Source organism: Pimephales promelas, chromosome 3 (assembly GCF_988280905.1).
Source record: "Pimephales promelas chromosome 3, fPimPro1.hap1.1, whole genome shotgun sequence".
Taxonomy (NCBI): domain Eukaryota; kingdom Metazoa; phylum Chordata; class Actinopteri; order Cypriniformes; family Leuciscidae; genus Pimephales; species Pimephales promelas.
In genome coordinates, this window is record NC_142771.1 from 19,422,302 (window position 1) to 19,443,111 (window position 20,810).

Genomic DNA, 20,810 nt, shown 5'->3' on the forward strand with positions numbered 1-20,810 from the left:
TAAGAATGATTTGCTGGTTTAACAAAAGTGCCTAATTAATTTGTGCATAGGTCACTTCCAGACAGACTATTATCACCAAACCCCTCAGCATAATGATGTGGTTAAATTCCATCATTGTTTAGAATGCAATTAGCCCAGCTGTTGCTATAAATGAGACTGCACTGCCATGTTTTTCAACCCTTCTTTGTGTACTCGCCTTGTGCTTTTCATCATTTATTGCATGGATTAATATGAAAGAAGCTTAAGAGCATAAACACACATGCTGCATATCTCTCACAGTTTCAGTGGACTTCACACATTACTAACTTCCGTAGTGCTCTCTCTTGCAGTTCCTGGCAAGATGAGACTATTCCTATGAGTCCAGCATGTAGCTGAAATACTGCGTATTTCACAAATTTAGATACTGACGTATCTCTACACTTCTTAGCAACAGGCAACCTTTATGCATAGTGACAGATGGCTGGTTATTTTGGTTGGAAAAAATAGATGGAGGAAAGGAATGAGATGCATGGATAGAGACAGAGGAGGTTGCAGGGTGAACGGTCAGAAAAGTGGGGAGATGTTTCCACTTAACTGAGGGAATTGGCAGCCTAGCAACAAAATTTAAGCAAAGATGTCCCCTAGCAACCAAGGCTTCATGTTCTTATCCTACTGCACAGACACTTGCACACAGAAACTAAAGCGGTAAAGTTCAGCAATGAGACACAAAAAATGTAATGCACAGTTAAACAGGATGCACATTTCAGTTTACAGTATAATTGCTGCAGTTGATTCTGAATAAAACAGGAAGATCACAAATTTGTAACCTTCCTTTGCCACATAGTTACAACTGTTTGTTGTCTGTGGGGGGTTCAAACCTCCTCTCTTTATCTAAATGGCACTTTGACGAGATCACCCAGCGAGTGCATTAGCAGTCTAGCGCTAACCAGAAGACCCAGAGAGGTCTCGCAGCATGATGCTGTGCGCGCTCACATCTGTTTCTGACTTAGAGTTTGTGTTAGAGACTCTGTGTCACTGACATCATTTATTCTGAAAAAAAGCATCAAACTCTCAAAGCAAGCACAATTAGTTTATGACAGATGTTTTTATGTGCATTTATTTGCAGGGAAAATAAATGTATCTGGCCAAAATATGTTTCAGAATATATTTCATATTTTTTTTGTACTATAAATAAATATAATTTAAAATCCCTTTTTAATCAAAATCCCAAATATAAGGTTGCTTAAGTTACCCTGGTGCTGATCGTGCGGCAGTCAAAAATGATTAAAAAAAAAATGAATGTACTGTATTTCAATTCAAAAATTTTTATTCAATTCAATTCAATTTTTTTTTACAAACTTTTATTTTGTATTTTAAGGGATTTTATGGTGCTAAATTATATTTATGCAATAGTTGTGATCCATTTATTACCATTTAATCTGTTTTTGAGCCTGAAATTGGAGTTTCTTTAAACTTCCTTAAATGACTTAAACTGTCAGGCGTAAATAATTAAGTTTGGTCTCTTTTTATAGAGGACACTTAGCAGATTATTCCTGAAGATATAAAGTGCAGAAGTGAAAAAGGTGAAAATAAAAATAAATTATAGAGCAGCAATAACCCTCTTAGGGTAAACAGAACAAAACCAACATGAATGTATTGCAGATATCATTCATTCAAGATTTTAAAGTACAACATGATTCAAGAATTTATTCTGATTCACGGGAGATCACAATGCCAAACTGACTGATGAGAGGAGGAGCTGGGGATGGAGGAGGGTAACAAGCTCTTGAGAAACGTGATAGCTAATACTGAAGGAGCTTAAGATTTCGTACACAATCAGTGGCCACAGCAACCACGGCAGTAGACCAAACTGAAAGCACCAGAGTTTTAGTAAGCCTGTCAGAGCACAGCTGTTTATGGCTTCAACCCTTCCACTGCTTGTCCAACACTATCTCACGACCAATTCGTACGAATTCGACGCATGATTAAAAAGTGGCTAATTCGTACTAATTCGTACGACCTCACTCGTACTAATTCGTACGATTTGTCTAAACCCACGTGATGGTTATGTTTAGGGGCGGGGTAAGGGGTAGGTCATTCGTACGAATTCATACGAATTGGCCAATTCGTAAAATATGTACGATTTAGCAAAATCGTATTAATTCGTACGAGTGAGGTCGTATGAATTGTTACGAATTAGACACTTTTTAATCATTCGTCAAATTCGTACAACTTGGTCGTGAGATCGGGTTGGCTTGTCGTCTAACTTCTCCCACTCGAACTGTGTCCTTTAGATCCCCATCGTACCATCTCCCAAGACTCTTCACTGGCTACTCAGAAACTGTTGGTATTGCCTCACCATTAATGATTAATGAAGACTGTTTTATCTACTACCTTTTCTTTAACTATCGAGATGCTCCTTGATTTAGAGGGCTTAAATTGCATTTTGTGCTCATTCAATATTATTAACTTCCCCAATAACCGATTAGTGCAGTCTACTGTTGTAGTCATGGTTGTCATGTCATCCACGTATGCTCTGATTGGTGGTAGTCGGATCCCAGAAGCCAAGCGCTCTCCTTCTACTAGCCATCTTGATGCCCTAATGATTACTTCCATTGCCATGGTAAAAGCCAGTGGAGAAATGGTGCATCCTGCCATTATTACAATAAGCATTGCCATGTACTCCTGAATTTTGAAGTTGAGAAACTAAATTGCAAATCTCCAAAATAGGCTTTCACTAAATTTGTTATTGACATTGGTACTCTAAAATCAAATGCTGCCCAAAGAAGCTCATGTGACACTGATCCATATGCATTAGCCAAATCCAGGAACGTCACAGGAGCTCCTTCCTCTCCTTTATAGCTGACTGAATTCGTTGCCAGATAACATTGATGTGTTCAAAGCATCCTGAGAACCTTGGAATGCCCGCTTTTTGGACTGAAGTCTCAATGAAGCCATTCTTTAATAGGTATGTGGACAATCTCTGAGCAATAACACTAAAGAAAACATTACCTTCAACGTTTAATGGTGAAATAGAATGAAACTGACATTTTCTTTATAAAGAATCCACCTGCTCTGCGCCATTCTCTAGGTACAACCTGTTTTACCCATGCCACTTTTATCAATTTCCACAGTATTCGCAGAACTCCTGAAGCCCTCTTGTACACTCTGTACGGACCTCCATTAGGCCCTGGAGATGATGAAGCCCTTGCCTTTCTCACAGCCTGCTCTACCTTTTTCCACTTAGGTGCACAGACCTCCATTTGGTATTCTGGTAGGTTGAAAGGTGGTATGTCTGTTGGAATTGACATAGGCTCATGCCTTTTTGCATCTGTATGCACTTCCTCCAAATTTCTCTCTAGCTCAACCCTAGATGCTTTTAAGATACAAAGAAAACAGCAAATTCATGAGTCGTAACACTTTTTAAGAGATTGAGTCCCTCCTTCTGACTTTGTTCTGCTCTTTTCCATTGCTTCCTCAGCTGTCTCCTTTCTCTAACTAACCCTTCAATTTTCTGCTGCCGTCTAGGCATTCCAGGAGTAGTTTGTACTTTTTCCTTCCTTTTTTCCAACCAAACCTCTCACTTCCATATGCGTAAATGACGTCCCCAAATTTATCCAGCTGCAACACCTACCGCTGCAGCACCCTTAACTCTGTCAATTGAACAATGCATGCTGATCCTGACCACAAAACAATATCTGGTCAGAGGTTAGTGGTGGCAATCTCCGTTTATCAAGATCAGCCAGCATTTTCCAGTCCCAAGCAGCTTCCAGTTGTCCTAGGCGAGAATTGGTTTTTGTCACGTTCTTTGTAAAGAAACAAATAAGGTTCGTACAACGACGTACTTGGAGCTGGTCTTTATTTAGCCAACAGCACATAACATCCGGCAAGCCCCGGAACAGCCCTTTTATTTTCAAAATACAAGCATTCTTTCACACTATTATTCCAAAATACCACATCTCCCTTTCTTTGAGAACAAAGGGTAGACTACCTTTGTTTTTTTTATTAGTCCGATGAAAAATCTAAAAACAATTATTCAACATTCAAAATATTTTTATAATTAAATATTAATTTTAATCTATTTTAAAGCGTAACTAAACCCCTGGTCAGAGCCTGACTCCACCCACTGGCAATATTTGAAAAATGCTGGAAAAGTGGGCAGGGCCCAGCGGAGGGGGGCGTGAACCTGAGACGCATCTCTTTGTATGGAACTTTTCTACGTCACCAACAACCGCTGTGTCACGCACCACCTCAAACATCCAATAGGAAAAATCAACTGCAGTAGCCACCGTTCAACCTGAAGAGGGCAGCACTAAGACGTTTTTACACCATATATTGTAGAAATAGAACACTTTATAAACAAATGCCAAAATATTTACTCGAATCAATGACTGCTATTAATAAAGATCAATTCTTACAGATCATTAACTGAAAAAGGTTGGTTAAGTGTTTAGTTACTGTTTAAATAGTTGCATTCCATATCCTGCCCAATGTTGTCCTCAAAACAATGTGTCATATAAAGACTATGACAACAAAAATTGTGAATGTAGCTTTCCTTTACATTATAATCAAAAGAGGGTGTAAAACAAATATTACATCAAAACATATTTCAAGTGTGAAACTAACTAACAAACATATTTTAGAACATGTCAGCATATTTCACAGACAAAGCATATTTGGGTATATTCAATGATCACTACTGTAAAGCGTCATGACTGGCTGATGTTTCCAAGCACAGCGCACAGACGTGACTAATCGATAATAATAGATTTTATCGATTAGTTGTTACAGCCCTACTTTTTGTTACAGTCGTACATGTAAATGAAAATACATCTTTCGGATTGCATTTAAAACATTGCTGGGGGGGGGGGTGGTTATGCATAAATTATTTCTAGCAGGAGGATAGGGGCCTACAAATGCACTCAGCAAGGAAATTGAGTTTGGTAGATCAAACACCACTTGCTGGTCACTTGATTTGATGCTAAAGAAATAAAAATGACTTGGGACCGAATTAAATGTCTAACAGAGTTAATTTAGTGTCATGGAGGCTGGAATGATTTTCAGAGTGTTCTAAGATATCAAAGACATCTCCAATCATCAACTCACATCATATGCAATATCATCATAATATCATAGAATAATCATATAATAATAAAATTCAGCTTTGATAACTGCAATAAATTACATTTAAAAACATATTTAAATAGAAGACCCTTATTGTAAATTTTAATATTTTGCAATACTAATAATGTTTATGTATTTTTATTGATCAAATAAAGGCATCTTTAGAGAAAAGTTTTACTGACAACAAATTTTGAACGGTAATGTGTTCATGGAGTAAAAAAGTGTGACGACTAGCCCCTTCAGCCAATTTCTGGATGAGATATCCTCCATCCTATCCCTAAACTTTCAGACACAACGTGAGATAACAATAATTGGGCAAATAATGAGTGCTTAAAAAAAAAAGTTAGACCAGCCTGATTAGATTAATGCTAAAGAAACCTCAGATACCACTGGACCCAATATCACCCCATCCCTTCTGTGTGTGTCAGTTTTTTTCCTCTTCCCCTCTCTGGTCTGTTGCTTAGTTACTGCTTAGTGTGCTGGAATTGTGTTTGAGACAGAGAGGTAAAGGGATAAGCCACAGTACACAGGTTTGATCTGCACCATTGTGTGCGTGTAGGAGTTTGCGCCTCTGTTCTCTTGACAATCCTTCCTCATTACTCACCTGTGACTCCACTTTTATTCATGCACTTTTGTGTTTACAAGAAATGCCTATTAGATCTGTGGAGCTCTAGACCCGATCTGGGGGTCAGCATGGGCTAATAACACGTAATGTGTGTTTGGATTGAGCTCTGGTGGAGAAACTGATCTTTGACCACATAAAGCGAGTGTGTGTTGTGTGCTCCCAGAAGAGGGCTGAAAGGTGACAAAAAAAAGAAGCAGGAACAATTTAGGCAGAAGGTTGAAATCTTGTGTTGGACGTTTGTGCAGAGCAAGTTGGAACTCTGCAGTAAGAGGATCTCCTCACAGAGTGAGTCTGCCTTAAGTATTTTTCTTTTTTATATATCAATCCTTGTTTTGGTTAGTCAGGGAGTGGAGGGAAGCATATGTTGTTTATTATTTTCTTTTACCGGTGTTGGTTATTTAGTTTTCCTTCCTCTTCCTCTTTTTTTGTTGTTTTGGTCTGACCTTCTCCTGAAGATTGAAAGCTTCCATTTTCTTAGTTTAAATACAATAAATCATTTTACTTCAACACTTGCATCAAGTGTTGGCTCACATTTTTATATTTATTTAAGTTTGTTACCCTCTCCTAACCCTAGACTGGGAGTATATCATAACAATGTCCAATTCCCCCAGTATTCCCTCTGACACTTGATACCACTGGTCAGACTCACTCTGGGGCTACGGCTTGATGGTCGGTCCTGTCCCTCCCTCGTTGGGCTCTGTTGCATGTTGCTTTATTTAACATTTAAGAAAATTCCAGAAAATTGAAATAATCTGGCGAGGTAAGACCACGGGTTAGCACATTCACAGGATGAACCTGCTGCATCTTCATCCATTGTTTCGACCATATTTTTGTCTCTTATGTAAATCTGACCATGGAGCTGACTTTGGTGGAAAGCTGAAGGTGATTGCTGATAGGCTGTTCCAATCAGTGGAGTGGCACCTACCCAATCCAATCACGTTTGAGAAAGAAACAACAAATTAAGGCTTTCCGAGATGTTTCTTTTTTCTTGAAGTAGTTACGGGTACTCACGGTTATGAAATAAATAGTGAAGTAAATATAGTAAATATAAATATAAGTAAATATAGTGAAGTAAAGAGTACAATATTTCCTCTCAAATGTACTTGAGTAAAGTCATGAGTACTCCCCAAAAATGATACTCGAGTAAAGTACAGATCCCTCAAAATTGTCCTTATGTAACGTACTCGAGTAAATGTACTCCTTTACTGTCTGGCTCTGATAACCATGACAACACTGAAACAAACAAAGGAACACATGGAACGCAAAACTAATGACATACACTTGAAAATCTACACAATTTGTATTTCTCGTGCCATTTATACACCATTTTTTTTGCGTGTATATGATAAGCAGTTTTCACATGCATATGATACGCACTTTTTGCCGGGTATATGCACGCACACAACCCTAATCCTACCCAAGAGATTAACAGTGCATAGCATATAAGCATTAGAGCATTTTACTTCTGTAGTTTGAGTGCTCAAAGAATCAGGACTAATGGGTTCCTTAGATAGTGGGGTAATTTAGACAGGCAGAGGGCTCTTCATCGGTTCATTACTGCTACAAATTGAAGTGTACCCTGGATATGCTTAACCTCAAGAATTTGAGCCATTGTACGTACTTATGCCATATTGTGTTAATGATCCAGTGCTTATAGCAAACAGCAGAACATTAAAAATCTCCCAGCTTGTGCTGTAAGGGCACTAGGCATTTCCAAGACCAAAAAGCTCACTTTTAGTCCATCCAAAACTGATGTGATTTATTGTCTAAAACGTTTAACTACTGAAAACCAGTCACTGGCAGTGACTCCATCATTTGAGTACTCAGGCACAGTCAAATCTCTCTAAGCAGACAACGGAAGACAGTAAGGTCCTATACTGGGACCTGATGTCTTAAGCTCAAAATTTTGTGGATCCTAAAAGATTCCTCAGATGTTTGATCAGGTCTTTGATCGCTATAGTTTGACTCTTTCACTGACAGCCAATTAATGACCATTGCAATCAAATTTTACCTTTTAGAACGAAATTCCGGCAGTGTCAGAAGATTTGACACGCCGTCCTGCAGTGTGGCTTCTGTTACGACAACCGTCAAATCAAAAACCAATAGAAGCGAATGGAGCAATTATAGGGTCAACTACAAAAAAAAACTTGCTCAACACACATAGTCTTTGTTTTGTTTTTTTTCTAGACAGTCCATGATCAAAATTATTGCTAGAGATTGGTTTTGTTTGCTAGCCAGTAGCCACCAATTCTATCCTGTGTATGCAGCTCAGTCACTGAACATGTCACGGATAGATGATGGTAATCTCGGATGAGTCTTCTTGCATGCGCCCGTTTTTAACATGTCTTAAGCGCCATAGAGTCTGACATTAATGACAACTGAGATCCAACCGTGTGACATGGCTTATTGTGGGGTTCACGTTTTTACTGTCTGACCAACAACAGTCATAAAGGACTGTTAAAAATCGTTCAGTGCGCACCAGGCCAACATCAGTTCGGCAGAACAAAATGTGAAGCGACTTGCCAAAAACATGCTTAGAGGATTTACAGTAGCTTGCCAACTTGGTCCATAAAACTAAGATGGAGGTGATGGAGTATGAAAAGAGGTCAAATAGAGTCATGGATGAATTCAAACTTTGTATTTTCTAATAAATCAATGACTCAACACTGACCATTATCTGCAAAAAAAATAAAAATAAAAAATAAAAATGCTTTTTCAGTTTTGGACTTTACAAAGACTCAGAAGAGCATAGAATCAATGTCCACAACAACTGAGACTTTAGAAAGTGTGTGTTCGTGTGAAAACAGCACATTCACTAACAGCATTCTGTACTGGATGAAACTGATATCATGATTGTGGATTATGCGTGTGCATTTGTATGTTTATACATGAAACGTTTGTGGGTTGTCACAGTTTGAAGGCACATGAGTGACATCATTAGTTTTAAAAATAGTAACTGCAAATTAACTCAATATTCCAATACCAACATACCTTATAAGTGCAGAGCGCGCACACACACACACACACACACAGTCATCACCAACTAAAGTCTGCGATAGGAGGTTAGGGTTACCATAGCAACCAAAAGAGATAATGGCCGTATAGTTGGGCACATGCCGCAGGGTGTGTGTGTGTGTGTGTGTGTGTGTGTGTAAGAGAGATATGTCGGTGTCAAAAAGTCACTGACACTAAGTGAATGATGTCTAGTCATCTTCTTTATTAAACTATCAACCAGTTTAGACCTCGGCACTGATCTGAATGGTCTGCATTTTTAAATCACTCAGAATATTATGTTATTAAATAAGACCATTTGGTGTTTATTTTTACAGATTATGATAAAGAAAGGTATGATCACATTTATATAATAATTAGTTGACATTTGGGCATGAAACTATAGCTTACTAAACAATACCGCCATTAATAAACCACTGTTATTGACAGAATCCCCAATATAGCGTTATAGAGACTTAAACAGACTGACACTAATGATAACACAGACAGTGTTATAGTGAATAAATTTGTCATCAGTCTCTAACACAAGATCCCGCTGGAACACCTGGCACTTGCTAATTTAAAATATTAGATGAAAAAACAATCTTTATAATGAAACTAAAATTGGAAAGGTTGCCCTGGGAACTAACTAAAATTAAATTGATGTACTGAAATGACTAAAACGAAAACGCTGAAAATGTAAAAATAAAAGCAAATTCAAAATACTACAATAGCAATAGTAAAATAGCACTGGTTTAAATATAAACATAAAAGGGGCCACACAACCTGTCCACTTGTTGGGGATGTCAAAAGTCATGTTTGTAATTCTATTCTATTCTATTCTACTATTATATAAGACTTTTGATGCTGTTACTTGAAAATGCTACTACTGCTTGTTAGCTTTTGAGATACGTTTTCTCCTGATTAAATAGGCTACACAACATACATTACATAAAACCTGCAAACAAACCATACTGTACACTGATAACAGCAGCTGAAGTTTGTGATTAAGTATAATTATTCGAACTTTATACACGTCTGTCTTAAAATAGCATCGAACCAACTGGCTACTATAAACAGCGTTGGCATTGGTTTACGTTTTTGATCAAATCGGATCAGGTCCAAAATGTTTGTAAGTGTTTAGTCATAGACACACAAAATAGCATAACTAAGTGGTTACTAAAGCCAGCACTGCATGGCATTTGTTTACGTCCTTGATAAAACTGAAACATTACATCTGAAATTATACATGCAAGTACATTTCAAATGATTAAGTCTTATTTACAGGTTGTGGCCCAACAATGGCTGCCTTTGGTTTTAAAGTTGAAACGGCTTCATGTTTTAGTAACATTCTCTTGTTGAATCCAGCACTGAATTCACGAGTTCACACTTACATTTAATTAGAGTGGATAAGATTTAATGTGTATTTGGCGTTCTGTCCGGGGAGAGGGCTTCAAGCTCGGAGTTTGGTCCGAACCCCCAAAAGGCTAAAGAGCAGAAGACAGCCACCGGACCAATGCTCGCTGGACAGAAAGAGAAACCAAAAAGAGAGGAAAATGAGTACTCAACACAGAGATTTTCTCACACTGTGTTGCTGGATGAAAGAGAAAATGTAAGTGCTTTACCGGGAAAGTTCTCACTGTGTCCGCTGAGGGACCAAAGCTGGACAGAAATAGGAAAACGGGAAAAGAGAAAAATGGATGCTCAACCTAGTCACTAGACGAAAGAGAAAATGTTTTTTTGTTGTTGTTTTTTCCTTTACACGATGAAGGTTTGGCTTTGGAGAATGGTTTGCTCACTGTGTTAGGGTAAAGTACAGATCGTACAGCTCCGCTTTATTCAATTTTCAAGAAGCCTGTGCGTCTGAATTTCTCAGCGCTTGCCTCAATCGACGGCTAAGCTGTAGGAGGAGGCCAGAGAGGAAGATGGAAGTGTTGCCGGGGGCGGCGAAGACTGGCCTCGGCATCTTGGTGAGCGCAGGGCTGATTGGGCCGGTGTGCGGCCACGTGTAGAAACTATCGATGGAGTGAGGTGAGATTGCTGAATCTATATATACACCTCATGTCATTGATTTCTGAGTGCACTCCACTCGGGTTAATTAACTGAACGTGCTCCTCCCGAACTTTGTTAATAAAACATCATTTCGTGTAGATTCTGGAAGTTGTCTTCTGTAAATGAGCAGCACAGAGAGCTAAATTACGATTGTAATTTTCAGGAACATAATCAAACATACATTTTAGCCATTGTTGAAGAAGTGTCCGTAGGACGCCTGAACACAGAAGACCTGACAGTTGGGTGAAAATAACACACTTTCGACGGCATATGGCTAGAGCTCTCCACTAACTCTTCCTCTTCGACAAAACCCATGAAGATTTTTGAAGTTTGTCGCGAAGACAAACTTGTTTTGCATATTTTGCAGAGGGAGGAGTCGTTTTTGTAGGCATTAAACTTCCTGATTTTTTAAAAGACGATATCTCTGCTTACTTTGAACTTTCAGCACTGCAACTTTGCAGATACTATTCATCACCAACAGCAACATTACACACTATTTAAAACGAAAAAAGTGAAATCGCAATCAACCACCCCTTTAACGGTCAGGCTGCTATAGCCAAACCTTTGGTCACTCGTGCCAACCCCAAATGTTGGTTTCATTGGTGCCAACAGTGCAAATATTGTGCTGTTGACAATGTGAAACATGTATTGTTCTCTGACGAGTCCACCTTCACTGTCTTTTCTACATCCTTCACACTCTGCAGTAGAGAATGCCTGAAGAGTGTTGTGAGGCCAGAGTGAAACACAGGGGGTGGATCAGTGATGGTTTGGGCTGCAATATCAGGGCATTCCCTACTGCGCTTGATGGAGACATCACTGCCAAGTACTTCAGAACCATTCTGGAGGAGTAAGTGCATCTAATGGTTCAAACATACCCTGAAGGGGGTGCCGTGTATCGGCATGATAATGCTCCAATACACACAGCAAGACTTGTGACAGAATGATTTGATGAACGTGAAAGTGAATTTGAACCTCTCCCATGGCCAGCACTGTCACCAGATATAAATACTTTTGAGCTACTTTGGGGTATTTTGGATGAGCAAGTCAGAAAACTTTTTCCTCATCACATACCTGGCCACTGTTCCGGAAGAGGAATGGCTCAAAAATCCCTCTGGCCACAGTGAAGGACTTCCATCTGTCATTCCCAAGATGAACTGAAGCTGTTTGGGCTGTAAAATAGTAATTAACACCATACTAATTATTGTGGTCTAAAATCAGGTGTTTCATTTTCGTTACATTGCTATTTTTGCATTTGGTTTTAAAGACATTTTGTTTGTGTGTAATAAAAAGGTAATGGTATTGAGTTGGATAAAGGATACAAAACATTTTATCAAATGTGCTTAATTGAAAGAGTTTAATTCAAGTCTACTTAAACTCATCCTAAACACATTAGGTATAAGTATAGCTCTTTAGGTAACTATTGCAGAATACCACTAGAAAAGCACTGCTTAACTAAAATAACGGCTCATAGTCTTGAGGCAATTGTGTTCGTGAAAGAGTGAAGATTGTATACAATATCATGAAATGAGATAAAGAGAGAGACAAAGAGGAAGAAAAAGCTCATGTATCTAAATTCCTCTTTGCACCACCTTTAATTTATTTATTTTTCTCATCCAGAACAGATTTAATGTGAAGATATAAGCAGCTCAGATGGAAGACATCGAGCTAAATGTTTTACTTGATATCTCAGAGACAAAAGCACTCATAATAAATGAATCAGTCTTGTTGTCTCTCTCTCTTTCTCTCATCTCGTTTCTCGATGTACCCGCAGTGACAGGGCTTTTAAAAATAGCCGCTCTTCCTCCTGATTACGGCACGCGTCTTGATTAATTACAGTGTTTGAGGTGTTACTGTGGGGTGGGTGTGATCGTCGTGGGAGAGGAGCATTGAAATGAGTGAGAGAACAGGAGAGTGGGAGCACACTGAAGGAAATGTGCAGCGTTTTCATTAAAAACTCTCGTGCTTCTAAAGTTTGCTGCAATGGAAGCACTCACTGGTTCAACAACGAACCCCTATACTCTTAAAATAAAGTTCTTTTATTGACATCAATGGTTCCATGAAGAACCTTTAACATCTATAGAACCTTTCCTTTCTCCAAAAGGTTCTTCATAGTGAAAGAAGTTCTTTAGATCGAGGGCCGACGTCCTGCAGAGTTTGGCACCGCTTGCCTGGAAGACCTTGATTATCTGGTTCAGGTGTTTAATTGGGGCAGGAGTTGAACTCTGCAGGTCAGTGGCCCTCCAGGAGCAGAACTGGACACAATCAGATTATTAAAATGTTCTTCTCAATAAGAGAAAAATGATCAATTTATGAACAATATATATGTGAAGATTTTTTGGGGGAACCATAAATGGTTAGCAATTTTCTGTGAATGTGTGAGACTTCCGATTCATTAGCTGCTAAAGGTAAATAACTACAAATAACAAAGTTCAGTAAACGGTAAAACTATTTGTGCTACAAACCAGTGTGTTTAGAATTAAAATACTATCGTAAGAAATACCAGTTTGCAATTTCAAGCAGCATAAAAAGCTTTTTTGTACAGCTAAAATTAACTGGAAACGGATGAGACCAGAAGCCAGACACATTCAATTTAGAAATGGCTGCGGCTGCTCTTGAAAAAATAAGGTGGATATGGTGGGTCCAAAAGTCTGTTAATTGGGGAATTCAAAACCTAATTTAAACCTGGAAATGAAAAGTCAATTCTAAACGAAAATGATGAAAAACAATTTCAATTCACATTTTACATGGCACAGATCATGACACTCAAGATGCCCTTTGGATCAGCTTAGGATTCATGTTCATATTTGAATCCCCTTTTGTAATAAATACAAATTGTATTAATTTAGATCAAATGCATGATAAAAGCATTTTTCGCTATTAAAGCAAATGTGAAATATATTACTAGCACAATAATAATATTAATGTGTGAATAATTAAAAAAAAAAAATACACTTTGAATTAGAGTAACTGATTCTCCTGTATCAGAAATTATTTTAGTGGCTTTCTTCTTGCATGAAATTTAATCATGGACACCAGAAAGGAAGCGCTGCCACACCATATCCACTGTCTTACTCCTCTTGGATTTGACCACGGCTTTCTTTCTTTTTTTTTTAGCAGTGGATATCAGAAATGTCAGCCTGCACATCTGAGACTATACACAACAGTGCACACATGAACACACTGTATTTACAACAGCACACCACAGAAATGCACTGGACCATGTCTAACTGTTTGGGTTTGTAACAGAACTGAATTACCAGAAGCAGGAAAAATTACCTCAATAATGCACATAATGATCAGAGTGTTTATATTAGTTTGATATTTCTTTGTTTCATTGTGATACTGTTAATCTGTGGTTTTCTTTGTAGGTAAGCATGTACCCAAATTCTTTTAATGATTTAAGAACCTGTTACAATTTGTTCACTAATTATCAGTTCTCCATGTGCCTGTTACAGGAGAAAATCATACGTGTTTGGCATGACATAAGGTAAATAATGACAGATTTTAACTTAAATCTTTAATAAAAAATATACTGTTCCTTTATCTACAATATTTCTACTACTCCACTAAATATGCCTACCATTGTTGAGATAATAGACCTACTGGTTCTTTATTTGGTCAAAAACAATTATACAGTGCCATCCAGTGGACATTTTGGGTGCTTCAAAGTGGGAGTCTAATCAATTAAGACTGGGTTTTATCTGTTTCTCTGTCCATACTCAAGTATGTAGTGCCTTGATATAGTTTATAAGTACCATTTAGGATAGGCAGCAGTGGATTCATAACAGTAAAATTAAGACTGATTATTTGCATTGGTTTTGCATCTAACTTTGTGGTCTACTTGTGACGTCTGACCCAAAAAGGCTCAAACCCACATGAGACAAACAGGACAGTGAATAAAAATATTTTCCAATTATGACAACTCCAGCTCTCTTCTTCAGTGACTTTCTCTGTTTACATTAAGTCAGTCTGTCTGGCTGCTGCTAGTAGTCCATTCGCTGGAGGTACAGAGAGCTGGATCACTGGATTGAACTCAAATAGGTCGTTTTGCTTCAGAAGGCCTTTATTAACCCACAGGAGCCGTTTGGAGTTTGTTTATGATGGATGGATGCTCATTTTTGAGCTTCAATCTGTTGGTTGCCATCCACTGCCATTATAAAACTTAGAAGAGCCAAGATATTTTTTAACATAACTACGATTGTATTCGTCTGAAAGAAGAAAGACACCTAGGGTGGCTTGAGAGTGAGTGAACCATTGGGCTTATTTTAATTTTAAATTATTTCAAAGCACATTTCTAAAAAAAAAATGTCCACAAAAAAAGACATGGGAGAAGGAATGGATAATGTAAAACAAATTCAATATACATTATTTTATTTTCAAAGTTGCATGAACCTCATTCTACACATTTGGAACACTTAAATATACTTCAAAGTACAAACTAGCAATTATAAAATGCATGAAAGTATAGAACAAACACATCGGAGGGAAAATCCAAACACCCTTCAACCATTGAGGATGTACACATAAAAATGTGGTGGTTCATTAGAGCAAGTTTAACAGTTTGTTGTAAAACAGAGAGCAGGTGCAATACTGGAACCAATTGTATTTAGAAGGCACTTGCCGTCTAGTCGCTCTCCCCATCATCACTGATGATTCCCTGTAGGTTGCCCCAGGCTGCTCCTCTCTTACGGCCGGTGTTTGTGTGGTCTTCCCCAATATCGGAGTCCGAGTCCACAACACGTTTATAGGCAGAGGGGGGAGGAGAGGAATTTTGTGCGGGAGGCCATGCTGCTGCTGCTGCTCTTCTTTTGGGACGTCCTGATGAAAAAAAGTTGTCATTTCATTAGGTTTAGGGCTGAACAGGGTAAAATTCCCTGATTTCAAGGTATTCATACACATGGGAATTCTTGGGATACAAAATCAAGTGTCATTACCCTGAGTGGTGATGATGTTGCTGAGGTCTAGCTCAGCCAGTTCCTGCGCTTCTTCTCTCTTTAGTCGAGCTTTCTTACACTTCTCTATGGAGGGCTGACCTGGGACAGGCACATTTCATGGGGAATAAATGTGCTTGTACTTTTAATTTTTTCCCAAATTCTGTGTTATTTTCTCCAAAATTCTGTTTTCCATTTTATTTTTTATTAAAAATGGTTTAATTACATTTTAATAGTCAAATCATGGCAAATCAATTGAATTCACAAAACTTATAAACCAGTGACAGGGCCTTATGAAATGTGTTTTTATTTCTGTTATAATTTATGTATTAAGATTGAATACAAATGTATTATCTAAAACAGTTAATGAAATGAATGCATTAAAACTTTACCAGTTCAATTCATCTTTTAAAATTTAATCAAATAAATATGTAACAATTCTTTTTATTTTTTTAGCAAAGTGGTGCACAATAGAGGTTTACTGTTATGTTAAAACTAAAAAAGCACAAACAAGTAGTTTGATATTTGTTCAATTAATGTTGAAAATGTTTTAATAAACTATTATTATTTTCCTACTACTATGAGAAGCACATGTACTGTACAAAACAAATACAATTCTGTCTTAAGAACTTTGAGTTTCTGTGCACCTGACAATAGTATTGGGAGACGCTGACAACACCAAAAGCGTCATGCATGTTTGTGTATGTGTAGTAAATAAAACAGCACCACTCATTCACAAAGACAACACGCATATGTAAAAAAAGCAGTCTTATTGAGGGTTAATTGTGCGCGTGCTCCAACGCGTGTCAACACATGCACAGTTGCACACTAACCTTCCACACCCAGCTCCTCCAGCTCTTTTTTCAGCACAGCCACCTTCGCCTTTACTGATCGGCAGCCGTCTAACAGCTTCTTATAGTTCCGTCTCACACCACAGAGGGCGATGTAGCGCTTCAGCCTGGACACAGCCTTATTCTCTTCATCCTGATGGTGAAAAAAAGGATTAAAATCAGTTATTATTTTGAGTCTCTTAGTAATTTAATCATTGTATCGCTGTCATAACGACGAAGCTGAATTTTCAAGAAAAACTGCTTAATATTTTGTAGAACATGTTATACATTTTTTTTTGAATTTTTTGATGAATAGAATGTTCTAAAGAACAGCACTCATTTGAAACCGTGAGGACATTTATAATCTTACAAAAGATTTCGGTCACTGCTGCTATTCAGAATAACAGCACTCTTGCTTGTTTGATAGTCCTTAAATAAAACAGACAGTAGTGGAAAAAAACAAGTTGTGTGTTATTATATTTTTTGAGTTCTCAATTCATCTTGCCTTTCCTCTGGTTGCGTTTTCCCTATCCTCACTGCGTTTTTTCTTCGTCGCGCTTTTTTCCTCCTTGTTGCCCTTCTCTCGCTCCTCCTCGTCCTCCAGTGAGGGAAGAGACGAGGAGTCGGAGTCCTCTGCTGATTCCTTCTGACTGTCCTTCAATTTCTCCTCTATAAAGAAAAGAAGACATGAACAAATGTAAGTAGAAAGATTTAAACGTGCACCCACCTTGACCTCTGAGGGATTCTCACCATTTTTCTCATTCTCTTTAGATGATAAATCAGCAGCATCGTTTTTTTTATCTGTCTCCTGTTCACTGTCTCCAGTGCTTTCATTTTCAGAGTTGCTCTTGTTTTTTGTTTCAGTGCTCTCGGTTTTCTCCTCCTCGCTTTCAGAGCTGCTCCCAAACACTTCCCTCTCCACTTCTTTCACAATATCCCTCTCGACCGGCTTCTTTTTTCTGACATCTATTCTTTTGCTCTGTGTCTTTGCTTTGCTCTTCACTTTTTCATCCTCAGAATCACTCGCAGACTCACTTTTTGCTGGTTGATCACTGGTTTCCTCATTGTCTGAATCCTCTTTCTTTTTCTTTTCTTTCAATGGTGGTTTTTGCCTGGCCTCCTCCTCCTCCTCATCAGAATCCTTCAACTCCTCATCTTCATCGCTATCCATCATGTTCCCTTTCTTCTTCGTTTTCCTTTTCTTGTCATTGTCCTCTTCTTTTTTGCCCCGTCTCTTATTTTGTGGTTTTCTTTTAATGTTCTTTTTCTCTTGCTCCTCCTCACTTTCTTCACCCGTGTCTTTATCACTTCCAGCTTCTTCCTCTTTTTGCCCTCGCTCGTTCATAGCCTTCTCTATTCCAGAGTCAGGGGAATCTGGAAAAGAGAGATTATAAAGTTACTTACACAACATCCAATGAGGAAATAAAACGAGGACAAACTCCACAAGTACTACACAGATACCTGGAGAAGACTCCTCCAGCCGTGATCTCTTTGTCTTTCCCACCGTTTTATTCTCTTCATCCTCACCATCATCGTTGTCATCATCCCCCCTTTTCCTTTTGTTCTGGCTCTTTGACGGATTCACACATTTAATAAGAGGCTCATCATCACTGCTGTCCTGAAAAGATAGATTACCTTTACTAAACCTCAACTTCCAAATGTTACTGACAAATCACAGTGTTGATGTACACCATATCATCAGACAAGCTTATGTTATTTTCTCTTTTGGGGTGTTTGGAAAGCTCAAAACATTTGGCCAAGCGTTGTGGTTGATACACTTACAATTAAATATTGAAAAGTGCATACTGTGGTTCAAACTGTGTCCATCTTCATTCCCAATCCTAAATAAACGTAAAAGCATCTTTAACTGATTTAAGGAATGTAACTGTCAATAAGTTGTGTTTATTATGTGTTTTCACTCAGATTTTAGAAGAGATTATCAAAGTAACGTTGGATTTAAAAAGTTTGCAGATCAGAGGCGGCAACGAGACATTGCTCGCTGTTTGGTCAGCTGTGCTAGCATTCAGTCGTGATTCTGACGTAATTGTCACGCCCATGCATTTTATACTGCCCGCGAACTTGTCAGTATTTGCATCCTTCGCGTCAATATTTTTTTACTTAGGCTAGAGTTAGTGGTTTTGTGATATTGAAATTGGTGACAAGAATAATGAAATTTTGATATCATAAAAAACTCATTTAAACTACAATATGTAAAAAAAATATATATATATAATTTTAAAAAAAAAATCATATTTAAAAAAATAAATATGATCATTTTTAAAGATCGCTAACTTATTACAATAACAATGGCGTAGGTTGATGACGCAGTGATAAGAGGAATGATGGAACCTGTTGCCATGCTGATGGATCCAATAATGTTTATGAATAAGTGAAAACATTCTTGTTTTTTAACATGACTGGTATGAAGTAGGGCACGATTGCTAATAAGAGACAGATATCACACACACGAGTCCCACAGATATGAAGGAATAAGAACATTTAATCCTACCAAACTACCCGCGCAAGAGCTGAATTACTCGCACAGCAGGTCAGTTTATTTGATAAATTAAAATTGTGAGGTAACTCAGCACTGTTTCACTTACTGTATCTATCATACTAAACTGCATTTGAGTGAGTTGAAAGTTATGGTATTCTTTGTTAGTTTGTTTGGCATTTGAGACATTTCATGAGACATTTCAACATTTCATCTTGCGCTATATTGATTTGTTTTATGTTGATTTGGCGTCTCTGTCAAGTCCAAGTTAGTCGCTGCATCTAAAATGTTTTGTAATGTTACAATTCATTCCTGTCCATGAAAAATTAATCTCCGATCAATTTTAACCACTTTATGGGCACTTTTCACAAAAAATTGCCATGCTCAAAGACCTCAACTCTGGAAAAAAAAGTGCAACACTCACTCATGTTAAACATGAGTAGAACATTATTTCTTTAGAAACAATGATTATTTCACAACTCCAATTTGTTCTGGGACTTTCTGTAAAGTGTGTTGGAGTTCATTGGAATCAATAATCAAAGGGTGGAGCTTAACAATGGGTCGTTTTCAGACAGATGCATGATGGTAAGATCATCGGTCTCTTCCTCACCTCAGTCACCTGCATCTTCAAAAGTTCCTCCTCGACTATTTTCTTCATCAACTGTCTGTCCTTGGTGCTGAGCGACTCTCTACCCACCTTCTCCAGGTATCTCCTCCGCAAAATGCCTAAAGTCAATGTACTTGAATGGTGGAAGAGTAACAGTAAATTAGACATGCAAATGTATTTCTGATGGACCAATACAAATCCGTGCAAAATGTCACATGACTTAACACCACATATTTTGTAAACAACAAAACAAAAGCACACCATCACTTAATAGTGGCTTGTCTATGGACATGATTGGCATTTTTGTGCTGTCTATCTGTCAAACCGCTTCAGCGTACTATTGAACTAACTTACACAGGATTCCCTTCAGGCTTTAACGTAAGCTGCGTCACACATCATTGTAGTGTCCCTTGATCGTGTTTTTTTTTTTTTTTTTTTTACACGTTCAAAATAATACGCTTCTTCTGCGCTGTGACCTTCTTCATACAAGAATCCAACATAACCGTCCCTTATATCTTCCTAATCCGTTCCTTTTCCCTTGATATCACTCACTAGCTAGAAGCCGATGCATGCGTGCAACATGTCTCATTTAACGAGTTCATAATTCAGCCCTGACTTCCACATAACATAACGTTCTTTGATATGTAATGATGATAACCATTTTTGACAGCATTTCGCATTTCTTTCAACCCGCAGTTTACCTGAGATCCGTACACTTGTGCAGTTCTCTCACAACGAACTCTCGTATCACGTCCTCTTCTTTGGCCATGTTTTTTTTTTACACATTTGCGCCACTTTTTACACCACTGCGTACTGTGCGAGTGTGCGTACTTAGCGCGACACTTGGCGCGCTTTGCTGTGCTCGGTTACGTTGCTTTACGTCATCACGCACAGTTTCCGACAGACGCGCTTACGCAGTATTTACATACGGTCAAAATGTTTCTTGTGTCCGCGTTACGATTCATGAATTCTCTTATAGATACGCTAATTAAAATATTTTAGGTTACAGAATTTATACGTCTTTAAAACTTAAACAGATACTTTTATGATTGATTTAGGGTTTTCTTGTAAATATTTGCATATTTATTATTACCTCTATCTGTTATGAATAGGTCATTTTGACACTCTACTATGATCGACTGTGTTTTTAAGGTGTAATTCTTTGGAATATTTGTTT

At 38.0% G+C, this 20,810-nt stretch overlaps 1 protein-coding gene across 1 annotated transcript; it reads right to left on the reverse strand.

The window, feature by feature from the left end:
* Positions 1–15,125: 15,125 nt before the first annotated feature.
* hirip3 (HIRA interacting protein 3) lies at positions 15,126–20,499 on the reverse strand. The gene is made up of 8 exons (XM_039687410.2): positions 20,335–20,499; positions 19,637–19,766; positions 17,994–18,150; positions 17,283–17,906; positions 17,038–17,201; positions 16,536–16,686; positions 15,706–15,804; positions 15,126–15,589 (listed from the first exon to the last, which is right to left on the reverse strand). Exons 1-8 carry the CDS (start codon positions 20,400–20,402, stop codon positions 15,396–15,398), a joined length of 1,587 nt encoding a protein of 528 aa, XP_039543344.2. The 5' UTR covers positions 20,403–20,499; the 3' UTR covers positions 15,126–15,395.
* Positions 20,500–20,810: the final 311 nt, after the last annotated feature.

What these genes read in the sequence shown, in the direction of transcription:
- hirip3 (XM_039687410.2), bottom strand. Translation starts at nt 20,402, where the DNA reads ATGGCCAAAGAAGAGGACGTGATACGAGAGTTCGTTGTGAGAGAACTG. An exon ending in TGAAGATGCAGGTGACTGAG is followed by an intron (nt 18,151 to 19,636) that starts GTGAGGAAGAGA and finishes CTATCTTTTCAG; the next exon opens with GACAGCAGTGATGATGAGCC. An exon ending in TAAAGAGAATGAGAAAAATG is followed by an intron (nt 17,202 to 17,282) that starts GTGAGAATCCCT and finishes TTTTCTTTATAG; the next exon opens with AGGAGAAATTGAAGGACAGT.